Source organism: Prorops nasuta, unplaced genomic scaffold (genome assembly GCF_024137725.1).
Source record: "Prorops nasuta isolate Cenicafe-Biocafe unplaced genomic scaffold, Cenicafe_Pnas_1.2 PNAS00011, whole genome shotgun sequence".
Classification (NCBI taxonomy): domain Eukaryota; kingdom Metazoa; phylum Arthropoda; class Insecta; order Hymenoptera; family Bethylidae; genus Prorops; species Prorops nasuta.
In genome coordinates this window covers 1,288,348-1,306,650 of record NW_027116808.1, presented here as the reverse complement: position 1 = coordinate 1,306,650, position 18,303 = coordinate 1,288,348, and the positions used below count along the sequence as shown (strand labels likewise).

Here is an 18,303-nt window from a genome sequence, read left to right as displayed (position 1 = left end):
TCCAAAAGCACTGAGAGCTTATTATACCTAAAACACTATACTTCGTTTCTTCTCTGTGAATCACACTTACTATACATTTTGCGTGGTATATTCAATTCTCGCCAACAAACTATACAGCGTAGTATCTTCCAACATGGCGGACTTGGCAACGCTGGATCTGATCTGAGTATCTGAATCTGACATAGTTGAAGCGCTCCAAGCGGTAAAAAATGAAAGCAGAGGAAGCCCGGGTTTTACATTGATTCTTATGGATATTTTTCAATAAATTGCAATTTATTATTGAAAACCTTAAAACTTTTGAATTTGGGAGAAAAGTTTGTACAGATATTTTCCATCGAAATCATTATAACCCTCCTGTAATTTCAATAGACATTTAGACACTTAGGCTTTTTCATGCGCCATATTCGTTTTTTTATTTATCTATTATATGTATATAGACTCCGCCCACGTGTCAGATCCCAATAGGGCGCGTTCGAACACAGTGAGAAATAAATTGAATCGTGTGTGGTTCTGCTAGCTTCACTCTGTAATTTAACATGGAAAATGATATACTACACTATAGTTGAAAGCAAACACGATTCAATTTCCTACTGTGTGTATAGGGACCGTGCACATCAACACAATGATAGAGAAGTGTCAATGTGTAACTATATACGTATAAATAAATTACACTCAAAAACTGCAAAAATTGACCGATAGTTTGTGCTGATAGTATGCATATACGCCAATACACATTCTCATCTCACCGTCATTGTGTTGATGTGCACGGTCCCTATAGTGTGTATGTATATGTATGTATATGGCGTCCCTCGATGCATTTAGGAACCGCGTTAGAGGGCTCCCCTACAGCTATGTGTTATATCTATGTATGTACTAACATTCAAGATGGCGGCCAGCCATTTTCCCTCACCACCTACCTTCGTCCTTCATTGCCGCACAATGCACATCCCGATTCCCGCAATCCCGCATATGCTGCTCGCCAGGAAGAAGAAGATAGCCACTTACTAATCTTACTATACAGAGGATTACAGCGTAGTATAATTCAAAATGGCGGAGTTGGCAACGCTGGATCAATCTCTAATGGATAAATCCATGAGAAGTGTTTTTGGTAAACAAAATTAAATGACTCATTATGATTTGTAGAATCATTGATATACAAACTATAACCTCTCAATACAAAATGATTGTTTTCAGTTGGAAATATTCCATATGAAGCAACAGAAGAAAACTTAAAAGACATATTTAGTGAGGTTGGACCTGTTTTATCTTTCAAGTAAGTTAATAATAATTTTTAAGATTAAAAATAAGCATAAGCACATCAAGTAATTTAGGTAACAATTTATTCATTTGATAATCGAAGATATGTTTATATTTGCTTTTTTAGATTAGTCTTTGATAGAGAAACAGGTAAACCAAAGGGATATGGTTTTTGCGAGTACAAGGACCAAGAAACAGCATTAAGTGCTATGAGAAATTTGAATGGCTATGAAATAGGGGGTAGAACGTTACGAGTTGACAATGCTTGTACAGAGAAAAGTAGAATGGAAATGCAGAGCCTTTTACAAGGACAAAATACAGAAAACCCATATGGAGAAGTTGTTCAAGCAGATAAAGCCCCAGAAGCTATAAGTAAAGCGGTAGCATCATTACCACCTGAACAAATGTTTGAACTAATGAAACAAATGAAGCTATGTGTACAAAATAACCCAAATGAAGCACGGCAGATGCTGTTACAAAACCCACAGCTAGCTTATGCTTTGCTCCAAGCCCAGGTTGTTATGAGAATAGTGGATCCTCATACCGCAGTTACTATGTTGCACAAAGCTAATCCAATTCCAAGTGTTTTGACACCTTCTGAGAAACCTCCTTCTCATCCTGTTGTACCAAGAATTGAAGAACCATGGGCTCAAAACAGACCTGCTCCAGTTAATACCAATCCACCTGCTCCTATTTTTGCAGGTGCCTATTTTAAAATTGCCTTAATTAAATTTTAATATCAATATATATAAATTGTGATTTTTTAAAAATCTACACAAATAATATTGCAGGTCAAGATGTAGATTTAAGAACATTAGATAGACAAATGGATCCCCGACTTTCTAGAATGGACCAGGATTTAAGAGGCCCGCCTCAGTCACAGCCAGTATCTGTTACTGCGCCACCAGTGATGCCGGCGGTTACCGACGCTCGGGCAGGAAATGCGTTTCCTCTACCAGATAAGTTAGTATATTCCATTTATGTTAATGTAGGTTTGCTCACATGTTACTGTGTACAATTAATAATATCAAAACAGAATTATTACATGCAGCGTCCTTCCTGTGGAAGCAACTGAGAGGTTGAAAACTTAAATGGTTTAATGAAAATATTATTATTACCAGAATAATCAATAAACAAATATTTTCAGCTTTTGCCGTGATCCAAGGGCCGATAGATTTGGAAGAGATCCTCGGGATCCTCGAGATTCAAGAATGCCGATTGATCCGAGAACTACAAAAAGCAATTGTAAGTTGTTTAAAAACGATTTTGTGATGGATAATATATTTTTTTAATATTAACCAACTGTCCAGCATCAGCACCTACTGTACCACCAGTCGTACCAAGACCTGTTGCTGCTCCAGTTGTACCTCCGCTAAGCGTTATACCGACAAACTCAACGATTCCTGCTGTTGTTATACCTACACCTGCTAGTGCCGCAACTTCAAGATTAATGGCTGGTATGTCCTCAGCAGGTAGTATACCAAGTGGTGCTTCTGATCAGGAAAAGGTAAATTGTAATAATTAAACTTAAAATACTTAACATCACCAATGATATTTATTATTTGACAAAAAAATGAGTACAAAAAACGCATCAATCTTTTTCCAGGCTGCATTGATAATGCAAGTACTGCAGTTATCAGATGAACAAATTTCAATGTTACCACCAGAACAAAGACAAAGCATATTAGTCTTAAAAGAGCAGATTGCTAAAAGTACACAGCGTTAATTGTAAAATTATTTCATATTTGTAATTCACGTATAATGTTAATTACCATGTAATAAATCAATATGAAAATAAAACAATTATCCTTTAGATAAACACAAGTCTTTTATCTCTAAAATAAAAATACTATTTTCTTCCGATTAAGTAGGGAGTTATAAGACTCGCTTATTATCACAAGTTAAAAATGAATGGAATTCCTTAAGCTGTTAACTCTAAAATTCCTTCTTCGATTAAAGAGCTGTATACAAATGTATTGAATTCTTTATCAGTGTACAATTGTACATGGTATTTATTACCTTGCGTTTCTTTAATTTTAACGAATACCGGAATGTTGTACACTCCTTGCGATATTTTTTCAATAAAATAACTCGTTTCGTCTTCAGTGTTCATGTTATAATTAGGTGAAAGCTCTGTGCCCCATAAGCAGCATTTTATGCTCATAGCTGGACATTGAAGCCATTCGTTTTTCATCTCGCGAAAATTATGATTAAGTCGGGAAACACTCTTTTTTTCAGAGTTCCCATAGTCTACAAATCTCACTGTAACATTCGTTGTATCCGTATTTTTAATGTCTGTACATTCTTCTATTATACATCTATACCATACTCCGTCAGAAAATTTTGAACAGCACACTGCATTAATTGACAGGCTTTTCAATAATGGTTGCTCTTCTGCAAATAATTGCAACTCATTCATTACATTCAAATATTGCATGTAATAAGCATTTAATTTCTGCGAATGCACATTATCCTGGAGTTGTATCCACAAGTCTGTGACACCTACCCAACAAGTAACTTCCCCTTTGATAAACTCAATATCTTTTGGGATATTTAATGAAGCATAAGTAAATAAACACTCTAACTCATTTTGTGGTGTTGATGAGGCTATATTTTCATCGGTAATAGATGAATTGGGTGAACATGCATTTCCAAAATTAGTTTCCATTTGCAAGCTTACATCTTTACCCTTGCATGTTTCTATAATCAATGAACTACCGCTTATAATATCGTCGCATTTAGCAGTACTTTCATCTAGACTTTCAATGATAGAAAGATTAGTGTTGCTCTTACTATCACTCATTGTACTTTCTTCTATAAATTCTTCTATAATTCCATCTGGACTCTCTGTAGACGAAGCATCTTCATCGGAAATTATTACATCGAAAGTATCATTCTGAATATTTCTTTCGCGTGCAAATTCTTCCTTCATATAACTAACGATGTCTTGATTTATGGGTAATAGTGTTATTTTTACTATTGTGCAAGTATCCTCCTTACTTATAACTTCTATTACACATTCATGATCAACCAATGTTACGTGTAATTTATCCAACTCTTCTTTCGTCCATTTACCATCTGCAGAAGGTGATTCCAAGCCATATACTTTACATTTAGTGCACTGAATTGGAATTTCTTGCAACTGAATTTTTTTGCTGATTACGCCTTTACCAAGTTTAAATTTTTCGACATTTCCATAATCGACAAACTTTATTAACGCTGTTTTATCACTTAACACCTCCTGTACTAATCCTCTGTACCATTGTTCGTCCAAATAATATTTTGCAATGCATAGATCTCCATTGGACAAATTTTCATCATCTGGTGTTATTTTTATATTTTTATAAACACTTTCTAAACAGCTTTTAATGAAATTTATCTTATCTTCATTTTGTTCAGTAGGATACAAGTATACATAGCCTTCTTCATCCACATTAGTCGGTTTCCCAATAAATGATTCAGTTTCATCTAAAGGTTCAGCTGGTAACCAGCTTTTTACTGTATTTGAATTTTGTGCAGTGCCCAATTCATTTGAATCTGTGATACTCCCAAAACTGGCATCTACCTGTTTTATTTGAACCAGCGTTGGCACATTCGATTCATCAGTTGACACATACCATTTTATTCCATCGTTACAACTATTCTGTGCCTTATGGTATATCTGTAACTGACGTTTCAATTCAACAGCTAAAATATTATCTCGTTTATCACTATAATCTCTAATAGGTAAAGCGAAACCAGCGGTCACTAACAATTTGTTAATAGAATTGGTATCATTTCTCGTTGGAGATAATGGGCCATCTATGATTAGTTGGTTAACAAATAGCTCAACAGATATAGATGCATCGTCTGAGTTGGATAATTTCGATATGTAAAAACTGTTATGTTCATTCTCATAAATAAGATTTTTTAACGTATTAATTGTGTCAGATGCCCATTTATCTGTTCCTCCGCAAGGTGTTATTCCTGCCAGTTTTACTGTAAACATGTAGGCTGGCAATTTTGTAAATTCTGGTTTCAATGGCTGAATATCCTTTAAACTAACGGTTTCATCGAAACCTAAGTCGTACAAGTAAACTACTGCTTCTTCGGACAACACTTTCTTAACTCTTGCGCGACAATAACACTTGTCTTTTTGCGAATAGACAACACAGGCTGTACCTTCCGTAACCGTCCTATCGTTTGAATGATATTTGTTGTAAAATTCCTGCATTTCTTTAGTCATTTGTATGTGAGCTTCCTGACGAGTAGCATCGGAAACTATAATACAATCAGGAGATTCAACATGGTGTACTATTACACCTACTTTGTAGGGATCGGCTTCATTTTTGGAGTCGCACTTTGACATTTCCTTATTAATCTTTTTATTTTTTTTATTCCTTATCTTCTGATGTTTTTTCGTATCTTCAATTTGCGGTAAATAGTTATTATTGCTGAAAATAATAGGACATTTTCTGGTTAAAGCAAATATATAATCACTTTTTTTTAAATAAAATGTAAGATAATTTTCAAAAAGATTTACCTGGATAAAATACCTTCTTCTGTATAGGTCGCACCTCCTCGATCAACTAAAAGAGTGTTAAAGCTTATATCGTCATTCATGAGAATAATAACGCTATAATAGTCGTCAATCTGTTCATAAGCGGTAACTATAAATTTCTTCTTTAGTAGACGTTGTTTCATGTACTTAATTGTATCTTTACACCATTTCTCTTGAGACTGAATATATCTTAACGAAACCTTTATCGCCTATAATTTAAAAAGGGACAATTGATTAAAAACCAATTAATTTATTTATAAAGCATCTAATTAAATATACATTCCTGTACATTCGACTGCATAAACTCTTTGGTTAATTTTCTAGCCTGATTATAAGGTATGGTTACTGTTTTTCCTATGTCTACATAAAAGACCGAAATCATTTTTACATCTGGTATACCGGTGATATAAGCACGATACCATTTATGATCGTGAGAATCTTGTACAGCACACTCCATTCCTTCGTATGAAACATTCAATGATTTAAATGGAGCAATAGTACAAGAATGAAATAATTTATTAAATTATTCTACATACCTAAATCAGGCATATATATCAATCCATAATTGTTCTTATTAGTATTGTATTCCTTGGTCATGTTCTCGATTAATTCGTCAAGGTATTTTTTATTATGGCCAGTCTGTAAATAAATGTTCTTAGTCAGTTATATTCTTACTATAATTAAGTGATAAACATTTACTTTTATTATATAAATAGATTCCGGAGATTCAAGGTACTCGCACGTGGCTTCGACATAGGAATGTAGGTCCAACGTTTCTTTGAAAAACTTTCGAACTGACTGATGATTTTTTATCTGGAAAGGAATAGCCTACTTTTAATAAAAATTAATGTTCTAAATAATACAGTTTCTGTGAAATTTAAATATCATACCATTAATGATTGGCTCGACACATATTTTCCATAAGCTAAAAATATTAATACTTCTCGTACAGATAACGTCGTGTATTCATGATGTACTAGTAAGTTTATAAAGTTTGTTCCTCCACAAGAATCCATATGATGATGCATGGAGATAAATTTGTCACTAGAACTTTAAAATTGGTTTTAATTAGCACAAAAAGTAAATGAATGAGTATATAGTGGTAAGTGGATAAACAAAACTTTTCTATTTACTTGTTTAATAATTCACGAAAGAAGTCGATGGCTTCAATGCTCCAAGTATCATTTCTAGGTACAATATCGTACAGTGAACATTTTATAGCCATTGCCATTTGTGAAGCTAATTTACTTGGAAGTTCTCTAAATCTTGCTAATGGAACTTTTGACTCTTCTTTGCCAGAATCGATATAAAAAACATTATAACTTATTCCATCTTTCTCGTTATTGATATCGGTCACCCGAGCACGATACCACTTTTTATCGTATATACATTGAACTATATAGAATTTCCCTAAAATTACCAATTGAATTATATAGAATTATGATGTGTATATATTGAAAACTTTTATTAATGCAATTTAAGCATAGATATACGAGAAAATGATTTACTCTTACTTAGTATAATTTCTTTTTGTGGAGGTGCAGTAGTGCTAGCACATAAAGTTAATTCCGATGATAAACTGTTATATTCGGAAAATAATGCTGTTTTACGAAGATAGAAATGTGCAGGGGTAATTATGTGTGTTACATCAACAGATTCAAGTGCTCCTAAAATTGAAAAATTTATTTAAAAATGCATACTTATGTTATTTCGCGCTCGGTTATTAATAGACACATTCAAAATAGCATACCACTAGTCCCAGATGAATCATACTCGAGCGGTTTTTTTGGAACACTCACTTCCAAAGTCTGAGAAGGTGTTTTATCCAGTAATTCTGCAAATAAGTAAAATATATTACCCCTGTTATACGCACGAGTTTCTAATTGGATATTTTTGCATGACATTCTCTACTCTAGGATCGTCGCCTATTACGAGCTCAAAATAAAAATGATAAAATTCAAAATGTCGAATAACATATGGCGGATCAGCAATTGAAGTCAATCAGATTTAATTAAAAAATTACACAAATCATCCGCTGTATTGGACTAATCATCTTGAATGTTGCAATTTTGAGTTCAATTTCGTAAGCAGCGACCTCGAAAACAAATATACTCGATTTTATGTTTGCAATTAAAATTCTTTAATAATAACTTTTTTCCTAAAAACAGCTTCTTCAAGATTTTTGGTTAAAAGATAAATCGTAGACAATAAAAGTCACTTGCAGTTTCCAATTTTTAGTCTATCCAGTATCTTATTATGATACAAAATATTACGCAAAAGTTTAGAAGCAACAGAATGGAGAACAAAAAAATGACACATACATGTGTCATCGTGCATGAGGAGGCTGTACATTATCTACAATTTAATCTACTAATAGAATAATAGGAAACAAGCATTACTTAGCACTACATTATTGTCAGTCAGTGGTTCGATTTGGTAATCCTTTGGCAAATTCTTTTGCTCCATAAGTGTGTAGATAGTGGTATTGGGTACCTCGATAATGCAATGACTTTTTAATAAATCGAATATTGATTTATCAATAGTTAGGCTGCAATAAGAGAAACATTAATTTTTTTAACATATCACAGTATTAAATAGATAAGAGTATTGCAGAGGAATTAACTGTAAACCTTACTTTATTTTTTGTTGCTCTTCAGGAAGATTTCGAACAAGATGACAAGGGACATCAGCCAGTGGCTCCAAATTCTTTATCAAGTTTTGTAGACTGATCTTATCAAGATTCTCTCTTGCGGAAGTAGCAACCTGCAAGGTTAAAAGCGCGATTAGCTAAGGTTAGGAGGTCATAATGGAAGGCGATGGCTTCTTACTGCCTTATACGAAGACAAAAACAAGAGCTTTATGGTCACAGTCGTTTTTTCAAAGACCGAAACACAATTATATCACAGAGCGTGAAACCATCATTCGTGTGGAGCAAGCACAAGACTACGAGGCTTTTCTCTTTCCTTTGATTTCATTTAATTTTATTATTATCAACACTGTTTCCCACCTAGATATTATTAGCGAGTAGATTGGCTAAATCATATATCGTCCAGTCTCACACTCTTCGCCGATCAATAAATCTCGCAATAAAACCTACCAAAAGTGCAGATTGCAGCTGATTTTCTTCAATCAGAAGTCGAGATTCGATATCTTGAAAATTCTTCAATGTGGCCGTTTTCCTCTCGTCCAGTTTCTCCAGAATACCTTGTTCCACATTTTGAAGGATACCGTGTAGATGGGTGAAGTGTTCGTGTATGACATGTCGGATTTCCTTACTGTTCTCCAAATCGGTGGATCTGCTTAATTCTCGCAAGTTCTGAAATCAGAACAATGACATTAGATTATAATACTTGCAAATAAAAAAATTAATTTTCACTATACAATAACATCAGGTAATTCGAAAGATTTGCGAATAGTTCGGTTATAAATACGACACTCCCTCTGTTAAATCAACGCCGATATAGACGAGTCAAATACGTATTGACGTGCGAGATAAAATACAAAAATATTATATGGATTATAAATGTAAAAAAACTCTTATTAAAAATTGAAATCTCCAATGTTTACGAATAATTTAACAAAATAATATTACAACCATACTTCGGGTTGTTTCATCCATTATTTCAGACCCTATATATCCGATCCTGTGTCATAACACAGAATAAGAGAAGCAAGCAGTCTGAATCTAACGTGGAAACCCATAGTCCTGTTGTCAGCAACAGAAAAAGTAAATGTGATTTTACTCAGTTTAAAGGAGACTACCCCGAAGACGTAGAAGAAATTCTCGCAATCTCCACGGACCATCTCGTAAAAATGCTCTGTAAAAATGGTCATGGAAGTGTAAAATGTGTCGAGTGAAGAAACGAGGATGAGAATTGACAGTGAATTTATTGGATACGCTGTAGGGACGAGGAGGGGGGAGTCAAGTGCCGTTCACCGGTATGGCTCGCGAAGGATATCAGCAGCGGTGATCTTTGAGTGGGACCTGGTGACCGCTGCACGCGCGAAAGGAGAGGAGAGTTTGGAATGGAGCGTGTAGAACGTCGGTAGGTTGGTTCTCGCGGTGGTGACGGCGGCGGCGGCGGTGGCAGGGAGCGGAATGAAGGCGAATGAAGTGAAGACCCGTCGTGCTAGAAGCCGATGCTCGGTTCGGCTCGGCGCGAATCAAGTAGCGATCGTTCGTGCCAGTCTCTCGTGTTCCGAGGACCGGTAACCATCGCGAACTCTCGCGATCCTCTCCTCCACCTCCTTCTTCTTCTTCGTTCATTCGCTCTTCGGGAGTCTTCGTCCTCTTCTTCTCTTCGGGTACCGATCCGAAGTAACTCTGGAGTATCCCTCTTCTCTTCGGCGTCTCTTTTCCGAGATCGAGAAACAGGATCATCTTCGGGATGACTGGAGAATGAGGCTTCTCAGCGGTACCACTGGATCATAACCGCGCAGGAAGTCGAGCGACTTCCCCTCCGCCCCCCGCGCGAGAAGCGCCGTTGTGTGCCCGAATGTCAAGCAGGAGGATCCTCCGGAGGACCATGATCCTCCAGGCTGTGTTGATCGTCGCGGCTCTCTGCGATTTATCGCCGAATCTCGCCGGTGAGTCCTCCGAACACTATCCACTTCTCGTATTTCTTCTTCCTTCTGCAATTTGCAACTGGAGAACGTAATATTATAAATTATCGCGTTTGATTATACTCAGCTGTGGATCCAAGATTAGAAAGTATTATTATATAGTGTATCTCTCCTGCAGAATGGAGCGTGGTGCATTCTCTGCTTTCCGGTAATGCTTTATATTTGCACAATCTCCATCTTCTTTCTCGCAATGGCTGCAGTCTATATATATATATATATATATATATATATACATTATCAACTCTTCTCATTTATTATGTAATGGGCACTCGCGAGGCTCGATACAGCACAGTGGCGAGTATATATAAGAACGCAACACGCGCGGCTCGATCGTGTAAAATATTTACGTCCTTTGACGGACACGCGTGTACGTATAGCTTTCTCCATGATAAAAGTGCTTAGTTGCGTCTAATGCACCGTGCAATTAATTTTATCCTCGTTTATTTTTATTTCCTTGCTACGACAACAACCGCTGGGATACAAGCAGCACTACGACAACGACGACGAAACGCTTTTCATTTTCCAGTGGATTTTCTGCGAGCAGCTAGCGGAAGCGAGACGTCCCGCTACCACTGAAATTACAGAATCCTTTTAAACGAATGAATGAGTCGAGAAAAAAGGAAATGGAAGCTATAAATAAATAAATACTCGTACACATAATTTTACGTTTCAGTCGCATTGAAGGTTACACGCTAATTTCTTCCATAAAAGCAAAGTAGGTACCTCGAGACGAAAGATCCACGCACGAGTAAGAAATTTTTAATGGCCAAAGAATCGTTCCTCCGCGTCTTTTGCCTCCCGCCCAAATATACCCGACGCGGATGAGATGAGAAAAGTGAATTTTCCATGATTGGAAATGTCGCATTTTCACGAAAAGGTGCAGCGATCGGAAGATAGGTTTTTGATCGAGGAGGTTGGACGACTGGGTGCACGGGTGTGTTATAAGCGGGAATAAAGGTCATTGACCCTGACGAATAAATAAATAAATCCACGAGGCCAGTGGCTTGTGCGCGAGTAATTATGTAAGTCTGCGTGAATCAATATTGGCCGTTACGTCATCTACATTTAACGTGTTCGGTGCAATCTTATTTACCCTGGCAAATCAGCCGTACAGAATTCGCTCTTTAACGTCTTCGCGATGGAGCGTTAATTATACCGTGCAAACAGTCAAAGAGAACCGAAGGAAATGGTTAAACGAGTAGATATTGACAAGCTGGGGTTTCTTCCACTCCGAAATTAGCTCCCCCTCCTCCTGCAGGTACGTCTGCGCACGTATCGCGATCCAAAATCGATGGATACGATCCTCTCGTCGTCCTCGACGAAGAAATCCATCTCTCTCTCTCTCTCTCTCTCTCTCTTCGTACTAAATCACCATCAAAATATGTTATAATTATTGCAGAAATTTTAATCCTATTCAACGAGGCAGCACCACCCACCGTTGCTTCAGCCATGTTTAAGTAACTCTGCAAATCTCTAACGAGAGAAAACCTTTTCACCAAGTTGATTCAGTAGAAATTACCAACTCTTCAAACGCCATTACTTAGCGCTATTATTTACCTAAATTGAGATAGACGAATTTCAATCGAGTTGGGCATATACTTTCAGGAACATATTTATCCATTTATTCAACTATTGGCAGTTTATGAATTTCCTCGCTACAGATTGTTATTAATTAGAGCGAAACGGTTGTTATTTTCCGACGTCTCAGATGAGAATGAAGAAAGTTTATATGCAGAAAGGAATTATATACATAGAGGCCAGCGTTCGAAGATCGAAATAGGTTTGAAAGTTTGATACAGGGAGTACTCCGAGGGGAGGAGCGAATCACTTTAGCCCAGGGTGAAGCTGGCGGAAAATTATAAAGCCTCGCACAGCGCAGATTTTTCAACGTGCTACTTACTCAGTCAGTTTCAACCATTGCTCCCACGTATTATCTTGGCTCTTTAACAGCGACTCGTGCCTCTTTCGCTCGCTCGTCAGTCATATTCCGCGCGCTCGCTACTCGCTTCCGCAGTTTACACCAGACTGACAATTCTCTCTTAATTCCAGGACACTATCTTTATTGCCACGTTGTTTAAACACGAGATAATTGTGCATCCCCTTGTTTGCGGCCTTAGAACTCGCTCAGTTTAGTTACCGTGAACGACCCACTAAACATTATACAATGCTACTAAAGTAACACGCGCGCGAAATGCAATAAAGCGGCAGGAAAATAGTCGTCTTTTATTGTATAGTTTATCTTTTTATGTAGCAACACTCTTTTCGCTATATTTTTAAAAATCTTTCATCGTTAAAAGACGTTGAATCGATAACTATTTATTTTACCAACCGTAGTATCTTGCTATAGCGGTTCACCTAAATTCTGCAGCAAATCTTTTCTGCCATTTATGGAGGCGTTTTAATATCCTGTGCTACTCCAGTGGATGTGTAACTAATTATTACAGCCTAATTTCACTCTATCAGTGCTTTGCCACGTAGTATACAGGGTTCGCTAATTGAAACGCCTTGCTAGAAAGATGCTAGGAAACATTTTTACTATAGAATTATAAAAATGTTTTAGGTCACTTTGAATTTTTTACACCTCGCTACACATACACCAAATTATTATAGTATTTGTCAAATGCTCTCCGAGGCTTCTATTAATTTTTCCATTGCATTCAATCGTCCAATAGATAACTCGATTTGAAATTGCAGACACGTGTGGATTTAGCCATTGTAAATATAATTTTCTCTCAAATAATCTCGCTCGGTAAATTTATTAGCAAATTAAACGGAATATGGCAATAGCGATAGTGTGCTATAGCGAAATAACGCGAAACATCCTATTTACCGTCGTCGTTGGAGAAAAAGGCTGCTTGTGCAGCGAAGATTTATCGGATTCTTCGCAGCATCCAGCGAATGACAATTGGACTCATTTGACTTTACGTATCGGCTCGACGGATCACTCCACTCCATTGGAAGAATAAATTTTTTCGCCTGTCGGCTCGCGGTGAAGATTTCAGAAATTTCGCAAAAACGATTATGCAATTGGTGCGCGTCGAGAAGGAGGAGGGGGATGAGGAATCGCAAATCAACAATATCGCCTTAACGAGAAGAACGAGACTGAGAGAGGGGATCCTTGAAGGAGAATTATTTCTCCATTCGGATCGGGGCAAAAGCCGAAGAACGGTCGTTGGAAGCTTTCGAGCAACGTGTTTTTCCAGCCAAGAAAGTCGCAGGAGGAATCTCGCCCGGGGCTTCGGAACTCGCTGCTTGGTCCCCCCCCCCCCCCTTCTAATCCACTGTCATCTCCAATCCATCCTACCCGTCAACCTTACGTTTAATGACGAACGCGAGAAAATGACTGTGAATTATTCACAATGCAATTTCATCGTGTACCCTGCAAAATTCCCCTTTAACACAATTAACTTCGTTGTACTTGCTCATCAGCTACATAGAATTAATGGTTTTCCAGCATTCGCTGATAATTAATGTACGTTGATTAAAATTATTCCGTGTCCAACTGAAGCGTATAATTAGGGAAAAAGTGACGAGTCCCCGGATGGATCCGTCGGAGCGGCAATTGTTGCGAGGCTTTGAGAAAAAGTGGGTGGCTTGGAGGAGCGATCGGCCCGCGGCAGAAACTCCGAGCGAATCGAGAAAACACCTCGCGGGGGAAGCTTTTTGTCGCGCGCGACCATTCGCGTATTTCTCCGCTCAAGTAAACATCGCTCTGCCATTGCTGCTCTCCTCCTCCCATAAAGCATCGAGCCTGATTACAGTGCCGGACAAAAACGCGTTACAACGGGACGTGGACTTTGACGAACTCCCGATATATAGCAAGTTGGATTTTATTCAATTTTTCAGCAGAATGAACTATTAGATCGCCGAGTATAAACAAATCAGCTGCATTAGCCATTTTCATTCTCAGCCCGTAATTGGAAAACAGAGATTGATCAATCTAGACGTATAATTTCGGTGCACGTATTGTACGCCCATACGAAGACTACGCCACGATGACTCTGTTTCTGTATATATATATATATATATATATATATATATATAGAAACGTTATAGGGTCATAACGATTAATAATTGAGCGCTCACAGCCGCGCTGTATATCCGATAAATATTTGGCAGGCCGATCAATACATTTTGTCCAGCGATTTATACCGTGCTCTCCGGCAAATACGATTCTCGTCCAAACAATGAATTAAGCCGAGCTATATTGCTTATTATTCAACAGACTTGAGAGGCTTCCATTAACCCGGTGCATCGTAAGCCAACAGCTTTTCAAATCTATTAAACGATTATGCGTAATCTCCGCAAAACCAGGACCTGCGAGATCTTGAAAAAGCTGCTGTTACTTAAAGGGTGGTAGAGGAGGGATGAGGCAGTGTTATACAGGGTGGTCGGTGAACTATGGTCAATTGTTTAAAATTTTTTACATTTAATAATTAAAATAAACAAAATTCTGTGTCATTTATTGATCTCTGTATATAGTCCTTGATGTGAAAGTGATTGGAGAATTTAAAAATTCTTTGATTCAACCTTTTTTTGCATTAGCAGAAAAATCCACTGATCTTAGATTGGATCTTGTTGGAAGCTTCTTCCGATCAATATGTCATGAATCGAGCAATTTTTAATCCTCGATAATTTCTTCAGGAATCACTATGGACTTAAACAGTGGTATAAGAAAGTATTTTTGCAATATTTCAATCTGAATTCACTAAATTGTTCACAATTAACTGGACACTCGGTGTATAAAATATTTATGTTCACAGGACACTGCTTAAAAGCATTGGTTCTTCCGCGATTTTGCACGTGGTATAGGCAAATAATGTACGAGTGATCAGTACGCTATATATATATATACATATAATGCCTGGTCGCATCCTACACGATACTTTCACAGGAGCACACGCACACATACATACAATCCCCACACAGTTGCACACGACGAGCGTTCCTGCAGTACAACAAACGTTGGGTTTACACAATTTCGAGAATGAAAGTAAACGCTGCTATAAGCCCCATATCCCCAATCGAAATCCCGTCTGTTAACTAAGTCCTGATTAATCAGTGATTAATCGAACGTCGAGAGAGAAAAAAAACTCGAAACAAAGCTTCGCCGTTTGTTTTGCTAATTAACTTTAATATTGCATAGTGGCGCGAGGCTTGTAGTTTAAAAATCATCAGAGAGTTCACCTCTCTCTCTCTCTCTCTCTCTCTCTCTGCGCTTTCAGCTTATCAACGAACGAGAAACGTAGAGAACGCACGAGGTCCGTTAGAGCGAGCCGAGAGTAATCATTTCAATTATTGAAATGATGGTTTCGAGAGAAAGGAGCTTATATGGTTACCTTTCTTTTTCTATAAAAGGTAAAGAAGCATCGTCGTCGTTATCGTTCTCTCTGGCGAGGAATGTTCATGACCCGGACTGTAGTACGGGAGAGAGTGAACCAGAAGACGTAGTCGAAGAGGAGCAATGTTGCTAGAACATGGGATGGAGCGATTGTACCAAGAGAAAAGTCGTTCCTCTTTTTTATGGGCAACTGGAAGATGCTTGCTTCAGGATGATCCATCTCGAGTCGATTTCGCCATAATTCGAGGAATCAAAGGGAGAAGAGTGATATATGTGTGGACGCTGTGAATGCAGCGTGGGCATTAGGCAGAGAGACTAGAGAATAGGAAGAGATTTGCATAGTGCATAATAAAGAGAGAGAGAGAGAGAGAGAGATGGCAAGACAAAAGCGTCGAAGCTGAAGAAAAACGAACGCGTTCCCGAATGACAAACCAACCATCTCGTAACCGACTTGCCGGTTGTTCGAGGAAGTTAGCGAGTACCGGTGACAATAACGCATAGCCAGGTACATGCAGCTTGACCCGGGAATGTTGCATTCAACCCACACATTCCTTCGTAACGACAAATACGCGTGCGTAACAACCAGGCCGCTCTATAAAATGATTCCTGGCTAAAATGCCTAGGCTCCGACCTCTATCGTTATATTCGGTAAATTCATTCGATTCGTAAAACTCAACGATCCTATATATATGTATAATTCATTAGTTTGGTCTAGTATAATATATCAATCAAAGGCAGGACAAATAACGTTCCCTCGCAATATTCCCCTCGTTATATTTATCATCAGACCCATCGGAATTAGCGATCCGTATTATTGAACGAATCTTAAAAATGAAAAGGTAAATGAACTTGGCATTGATGCGTTCGTTATGGGTTGATAAATGAGTATTTGGATGGGGGGACGAGGGGAGTGGGAAGGGAATATTTTTTATGCCATCTTTTTTCCTCAATGATCGGAGGATGGCTCGCCAGTGGATTCGTGTGCGTGTTATCCGTGCGCGTGATAGCTCGTGCAACTCCACCAACTATAAATCGTCGCGGTGCTGTTTATAACGCAAAACAAGCGACGAAGCTCGAGAAAACTTCTGATGATTTAACTCGGGCTTTGACTGAAAGCAACAAATAATTAACTACAAGCCATTGTTATGTAGTTCGGTCATCGAAATCTACTAACATTCAACAAAGTCCCGTTTAATTAACAACCAGAGCGTAGTTTTCCACGGGAACGAGAGCTGCCGAGGGAAAAATGCACGTGCACACTGTAAAATACATAGTCGACTCATTTTTCGCGTGTCTTCCCGAATCCAATCGCAAGTTTGTCGAATTCATTATTCCACCGAATGTTCGCGAATCTGTGGATTTTTTTTTGTCGGTTATTTCGGCTTTATGCTCGACGATTTTATATTTCCCCGAATGTCTGTATAATGTTCTGCATTCTTGCGAATTTTTGTTGCACCGTTAACTATACCGTGTTGGCCAAAAATGGTGCGAATCTTTGTTAAAAATGATTTTCATGGTTTTATCATTGGGACTCGCTCGTTCGTTGAATTTCAAGCCTCGATCCGTGCGTAAGATGCGACGACGATGATGATGACACTGGCGATGTTATTCACTCGCGAGATATTAATTTTTAACGTCAATGAACTATGTGGATTTTTTAAATACGATTTTGAATTTTTAGTGCAGCAACACACACGCGTTTCCCACTGGTAACACTTACCAGTATTTCAATTATTACACGAATTTCTACGAATACATAAGAGCTTTAATTTTCACCACATATACTTGCACTTTAAATTATATTGTTTAATAAAAAATTATTCAATGATAAATTAAGAAAAGTTTTCCTTAAAAGAGTACGTTTGTTAATTCTCATTTATATGGTAAAATTTCTATAAGCGGATAAATTCCCTTACGTGATTTCGAGCGTCTAACGAGTTATTGCACCGACACCCTCAATTACTCTACAATTTTTTTCCTCGCTCTCTTACATATAATATGCCAATCATTCCCAATCGGTACTGCGGTAAGGATTCGCAATTCTATAAGTGTGTCTTTCAATTGTGAAATCAATATTCCAAAGCTCGTACGTATATACAGTGGCTTATTATAAACGCAGCGGCGGAAACAGTCGAATCATTGCGCAACAATGGTAACGCGAAATGTAGGATGATTTCTCAGTCAAACCAATTTAAGCAATGCTAGCAATCCAAGTTGGAAAATAGGCGACAGATTTATTTCTCTCTCGAGTACAATTTTTTTCGATGTATTTTACATCCAGCCAAGGCATTGGCAAATATTTTAGGTATATGGAAAATTTTGGAAGAACCTTGGAACGAGTTTAAAAATTTAAAAATCGAATGTCCAAGTTCTTAGACGTTGAGATGCACGAGTCTCGAAGATGAGGAGGAGACAGGAATCGTAAGAAGAGTTATGAATCGAGCTCCACCTCTCGTAGTACATACAGGAAAAGACCCCCTCCCCTCCCCCTCTTCGTCAATATCAACTTTCTTCAGTTCCTAATCCCCTTTTTAATCCTCTT

At 37.8% G+C, this 18,303-nt stretch overlaps 3 protein-coding genes across 7 annotated transcripts in view; 2 read left to right on the top strand and 1 right to left on the bottom strand.

Annotated features, from left to right (window-relative positions):
• The first annotated feature begins 895 nt into the window (after window positions 1-895).
• On the top strand, window positions 896-3,124 carry CstF64 (cleavage stimulation factor subunit 2 CstF64). 3 transcript variants are annotated; one of them, XM_066733519.1, is made up of 8 exons: window positions 896-1,108; window positions 1,195-1,273; window positions 1,385-1,959; window positions 2,049-2,220; window positions 2,309-2,335; window positions 2,405-2,502; window positions 2,568-2,764; window positions 2,864-3,124. In XM_066733519.1, exons 1-8 carry the CDS (start codon window positions 1,048-1,050, stop codon window positions 2,981-2,983), a joined length of 1,329 nt encoding a protein of 442 aa, XP_066589616.1. In that variant the 5' UTR covers window positions 896-1,047; the 3' UTR covers window positions 2,984-3,124. The 3 variants fall into 3 exon arrangements, with proteins under 3 accessions (XP_066589616.1, XP_066589615.1, XP_066589617.1); XM_066733518.1 differs by having other exon boundaries at window positions 2,294-2,335; XM_066733520.1 differs by lacking the exon at window positions 2,309-2,335.
• A 44-nt stretch (window positions 3,125-3,168) lies between these two features.
• The window catches only part of qin, a 153,477-nt gene continuing 138,342 nt past the window's right edge, over window positions 3,169-18,303 (bottom strand). For 2 of the 3 annotated variants that reach the window (XM_066733515.1, XM_066733516.1), the window contains exons 6-17: window positions 8,895-9,113; window positions 8,433-8,560; window positions 8,197-8,345; window positions 7,548-7,631; window positions 7,312-7,464; window positions 6,931-7,207; window positions 6,688-6,847; window positions 6,497-6,625; window positions 6,334-6,436; window positions 6,083-6,256; window positions 5,780-6,008; window positions 3,169-5,690 (exon numbers count right to left, since the gene is read on the bottom strand). In XM_066733515.1, the coding sequence (XP_066589612.1) occupies window positions 3,179-5,690; window positions 5,780-6,008; window positions 6,083-6,256; window positions 6,334-6,436; window positions 6,497-6,625; window positions 6,688-6,847; window positions 6,931-7,207; window positions 7,312-7,464; window positions 7,548-7,631; window positions 8,197-8,345; window positions 8,433-8,560; window positions 8,895-9,113 (4,317 nt within the window). In that variant the 3' untranslated portion in view covers window positions 3,169-3,178. The remainder of the gene's footprint in view (window positions 5,691-5,779; window positions 6,009-6,082; window positions 6,257-6,333; window positions 6,437-6,496; window positions 6,626-6,687; window positions 6,848-6,930; window positions 7,208-7,311; window positions 7,465-7,547; window positions 7,632-8,196; window positions 8,346-8,432; window positions 8,561-8,894; window positions 9,114-18,303) is intronic. The other variant, XM_066733517.1, reaches the window with a different exon arrangement.
• Window positions 10,042-18,303, top strand: part of LOC136777338 (uncharacterized) — a 53,415-nt gene continuing 45,153 nt past the window's right edge. The window contains exon 1 of the mRNA XM_066733522.1: window positions 10,042-10,384. Coding sequence (XP_066589619.1) covers window positions 10,294-10,384 — 91 coding nt within the window. The 5' untranslated portion in view covers window positions 10,042-10,293. The remainder of the gene's footprint in view (window positions 10,385-18,303) is intronic.

Excerpts from the sequence above, each read along its gene's own strand:
- CstF64 (XM_066733518.1), top strand. The coding sequence starts at position 1,048 with ATGGCGGAGTTGGCAACGCTGGATCAATCTCTAATGGATAAATCCATG. Across the intron at positions 2,221-2,293 it reads GCGTTTCCTCTACCAGATAA|AATTATTACATGCAGCGTCC; the intron begins GTTAGTATATTC and ends ATATCAAAACAG. Across the intron at positions 2,765-2,863 it reads GTGCTTCTGATCAGGAAAAG|GCTGCATTGATAATGCAAGT; the intron begins GTAAATTGTAAT and ends ATCTTTTTCCAG.